The sequence below is a fragment of the Centropristis striata genome, chromosome 7 (genome assembly GCF_030273125.1).
Source record: "Centropristis striata isolate RG_2023a ecotype Rhode Island chromosome 7, C.striata_1.0, whole genome shotgun sequence".
NCBI lineage: Eukaryota > Metazoa > Chordata > Actinopteri > Perciformes > Serranidae > Centropristis > Centropristis striata.
In genome coordinates, this window is record NC_081523.1 from 25,547,513 (window position 1) to 25,552,344 (window position 4,832).

A 4,832-nucleotide genomic window follows, 5' to 3' on the forward strand; every position below is an offset into this window, starting at 1 on the left:
ACACAAAGGGGGATGTTTCAAGATAAAACATCCCTCGCCAGGCCTGTCATGTGTTTTCTTCTTCTCCTTCTTTTCTTCCAGTGGAGGGTTGAGACCCAAGCGGCAGCAGATCGTTCCCACATGCTTCCCCGCCGCTCGGCTCTCCAGAGGTGTCAAGCCAGCCTGAAAGAATGAAGTGCCTCCCTATTGTGCTACCCAACTATTATGTGCTTAACATTTCCATGACAAAGATGCCACTCGACTTCTCCTCCATCCATTCAGCTGGAGGGCCCTTGTCCCCCCCTCTAATGAAACATTTTGCAGCAAATCATTGATTTAAAGCCCCAGGAGCCGACCAAATAGAGAGGGTGCATGATCTATAATATCTCATGAAAATATGAAACATAATTCTGGTTAAAAAAAAAAAGAATATCACATACCGACAGTGCATGACTGCAATGATTATTAAAATTAAAAAACGAAATATGTGCTTATTGTGCCTTGTATTTACAGCCAATTAATAATCTATAATTGAATTAAACAACAAAGCTGCAACACAAGACTGAAATCTGTCATCACGTTCCACTATGATTGACAGGTTTGGAAAAACATCAGTGTTTATGAGCTGCATCAAATATGTTAATGATTAGTGGATTGACAGAAAAACAATTGCCAACTATTTTATTAATCAATTGTCATTTTTATGCAGAATAAAATTAGATTTGTTGCTTTTCTCAATTTTAAATAATATTAAAGGGAATATCTGTGATTTTTAAAGTGACAAAACAAGACATTTAAAAACACCTTGGACTTGAGAAGGTGGGATGAACATTGTTTCACTATTTTTGATACTTTATAGACCCAACAATTAATTGATTATTCTGGAAAATAATTGGTAGTTGCAGTCCTAAGTAAAATATTTTGACTTTCTATGCTGTAAGTTCTAATTGTTGATTTATGGGGCTAGTTTCTTTTGACAACAGCCAGCTAAAATCAAGGCCCAGCAGGTCATTAGGCTATCAGTCAACAGAGGAAGCTGGCCTGCATTTTAAATGACCCTGTATTCACTCTACTGTAGATACAGAAGTTAACACACTTCACACTCACACAGCTTTAAAATAATGCAATTTTAACAACAACAATTTTAAATATTGAAATCAGGGTTTTATCTTCATCAGCAACAGAAATGATATAGAGTATATTATTAACCATATTTATTTAGCACTGTGGAAGCAAACTAAGGCCAACATATTGCACTTTAAAGTAGTCAATTATGCATCAAAATAAGTTGCTTTTACCATCAAAACCTTAAGAAATGCACTTTTGACCCTATGCAAAAGATTTTAAGAACTAAATACAAGTGTGTTACATAATGATTTACACACAGATTTGCATTCTTTTGTTACATAACTGATATGTAACCATAAAGAAAGTTATCCCAAACTGGTGTTACTTAAAAGCGGAAAATGGTCACTAATGCTTTCTGTCAACAGAACTCATTTTTACTAATTTTGCTAGAGTCTTGGCTGATGATCCAAAATGTATTTTCCACCATGCTTATTATAACGTAAAAGCTTTGTTTACACCTATAACATGCTTGTCTGAAAAAAACAAATTGACAAATTGGCAACAAATACATTTTTGAAACTTTAAAAGATCATTTTACTGTCGGTCTGAATTAAAGCAACACACTAACAAGGGCTGAAACTCAAATAACTCGCAGTCAACAATGATATCTTCAAGTTTTCCTTTATGCCTTCTATAAAAGTATATCATTAAGGCAATCATACAGTGGATTTAGACATTTCTTTCTCTAGGCTATACACAGTGAATAAATCATCTCATAGCCTAAAACATAAAGGATTCTCTGAAAAAAAATCTATATAGGCTATACACATATATACAATGCATATTATCTTTGAAGAGAATACAGTCAAAATAACTTCCCTTTAAAGCTGGAATACTCAGTCTTTTATTCACATGATGAACATTTGGATGTAACTAGGTGGCATGTAATAAATTACTGTTTCACTTTAACTCCTAATCTATTTACAGTTTCATACAGATTCCAGCATTAAATACTTGTAAATCAGATAGCCTGGTGCCAAATGGCAACAGTGTCATATAAAAATAGTTCTTTAATAAAAAGGAGAGAAAAAGGACTGGCAGTGCACAGCATGTACTGATTATTAAACGTTGCATTGTTACCAAAACAAGCCAACTGTGTCTCTATCATGACAACTTTACAATCAGAGTGTTTGACTGAGAGAAAGTCATCTAATGTAGCTTATCACATAAGCAAAGCATGTGGAGAGCAGTGAAGTGGTGTGTTTGATAAGAAAGCAGCCTGGAGGTCAGGCACTTTAAAAATATATTTTTCTGGTCTCATTTGCATAGAAAATATCCTGATTTGAGATCCTTCAGAGTCTAAACTCTTAATTCAAACAAGGCCTGCGCCAAAAACAGCCTTTCCTTTAGTCTGTGGGGCTCTGACCTTTCACAATAGTAGCAGGTCAAAGAGTGACAAAAGTTTAGATTGCCTTTTATCCGGACAAAAGTCGGGGCAGATTATGAACCCGGGGATTAAATGAGGGGCAATAGAGCCAAAATGGATGCCAGCAGGGTCAAAACACAGTGTGCCGCTGGATGAGAGGCTCCACTGTCCGGCACGTATAGGTAGTCCGGATCCGGGGGGTCGTCATCGTAATCTTGATCTGGGTAGTCGTCGGACCCGCTGCCCTCTTCCCTCACGGGAGAGTCGAAGCACAGCGCCTTCATGCTGCTTTTCACGAACTCGCAGATGGCCCTCTCCGTGCCGTCACACATGCATGTGTCCAGCTGCTGACCCTTGGGTATTTTACGCATATTCGCGATCACATTCCGGCAGGCGTTCGTGCAGATCGCCCCGCTGAAAAGTTTCCCGCAGTGCTTCAGATAGTCGTGCATCGCGGAGCTGCACTGCCCGTCTCTCTCGCACTGGCGCCGCGCTTCCGTACAGCCGGTGCTGGTAGTCCTGGGCAGGCACGGCTCGATGGCCTGCTTGGTGCTCAAGCAATCCGTGTCGTGGGCGCAGCTGCAGTCCTCCAGAGCCGGCCCGTTTTTGGTTAGATTGAGCTGGACGAGCGAGGAGATGCAGTGGCTCGGGCACTTCCTCCTCTCCCCGTTCAGCACGGGGCCACATGCGCGCGTGTAGTGTTCGTACGCGTAATTGCACTCGGGCTCGGCTTGGCAGCTCATGATGGCTTGCCAGCATATCAGCCGCCGACCGTGGTACGGCGAGGCCAAGGATAAGTAGCCAAAAAACAAAAGCACACAACCGAGAGGCCAAACAGATCTGCAGACGCTGTGCAGAGCTCCAGAGCGTGCCATTGTTCTGGCTCACAGCAGTGTCATATGTAAAACTTCTACTCTACTTCCATGGATGGTGTCTTCACTGGAGAGTGTTATTTATTCCGAGGCAGATGGTGTGTGATAGGCCCCTGTGTGGGCGTTCAACAGGCTGGCACTGCGCTGTGTAATCCCGGCTCCATAACCCGTCAACGCTGATCCACATGAGCCGGATTCTCCAGCGAAGCTCCCGGTACCCATACACGACTGGGGTGGAAACTCAAATAAAAACTCACAGGAGGAAAACAGACGCCAAAAGAAAAGTTCTCCACAAGTTTAGGAGAGTTTGTGCAGCGGCTCATTCCATTGCAGTGATTTCTGAGTTCATGCAACAAACTGCCTCCAGCTCAGCGAGTCCCCTCTCGCGTCCCCTTAGCGGATCTCGAGCAAAAAAAGCAAAGTCGGACCAGTCCCCGGAGCCCTTTGGAGGACTGCGCTGGGTCATTTAGCAGTCCTTGTGCGCACGGGAGTGCAAACAAATAGTGCATGGAGGAAAAACAACAACCCTTGTGGGTCGCAAAGTGGTCCTCTACTCTCTCCCCTTTCAGCATTTGTCTTTCTGTCCCTCCTCAGCCCCCTCTCTACACATTAGCGAGGTGCCTCTCATTGGTTGGCCACTTGTTGTGGGTTTCTACGTAGTGATGGGCGGGAGTTCAGGGTGGGAGGAAGATGGTCTTGAGAAATACAAGGTGAGGTGGGAGAGTAGATTTGGTGGAGTAGACATTTATTATACTGCTTTCTTATAAACTTTTTTTATGCTCAAATTATATTCATATCACACCGTAGATGTGATACTTTTATGACCGCCTATTTTTTCATATAACTAAATAAAATCCCATTATTTTGTTTGCTTGTAAAATAATAAGTCATAAGGATTTATTTAAATGGTTCAATGCATTAAGGAGTTGTCTATTTAATAAGGTGTTGTTTTGCCATTCACAGAGTGTGTTAATTATCTGAGAAAATCATTTTATACATTCTACAATCTAATCTACACCATAAAAAGTAAACAGTGATATGGGTTTATGGGAAAAACATGGTTTTCAATTCTATATTAGTTACAATTACCATAGGTGGCAAGAGTAACTCATATTCATGCATTTAAAATAAATCTATGTCTGCTGCATCATAATTGATTATTATGTAAGATGCCAACATTTTGATAAACAATACAAATAATTACGAGTCAAATGTATCTACATCATGAACATACAAAAACAATATTATGTATTTAAAATAAGAAAAAGACTGAATACAATTTGTCCAGCTTTATGGGATCACAACAGTAAATTGGAAAATTGGAGTTTTATTCACTGCATTATTTATTGATGAAGCAGCATATATTCTTTTAAATGCATGAAAAAGTATTACACTTTACTGAGATCCAACAATGAAATGTCATAAAGCATAATTATATTTGCATCGTTCATCAAGATGTACTTTACTTAACAGATACAATGATAACT

The 4,832-nt window shown here is 40.3% G+C and overlaps 1 protein-coding gene across 1 annotated transcript; it reads right to left on the bottom strand.

Moving 5' to 3' along the window:
* Positions 1–768: 768 nt before the first annotated feature.
* On the bottom strand, positions 769–3,905 carry gas1a (growth arrest-specific 1a). Its single transcript, XM_059338028.1, has one exon. It carries the CDS (start codon positions 3,346–3,348, stop codon positions 2,563–2,565), a length of 786 nt encoding a protein of 261 aa, XP_059194011.1. The 5' UTR covers positions 3,349–3,905; the 3' UTR covers positions 769–2,562.
* Between the last annotated feature and the right edge of the window lie 927 nt (positions 3,906–4,832).

Bases quoted from the DNA above. Each gene is read 5' to 3' on its own strand.
- gas1a (XM_059338028.1), bottom strand. From the start codon at position 3,348: ATGGCACGCTCTGGAGCTCTGCACAGCGTCTGCAGATCTGTTTGGCCT.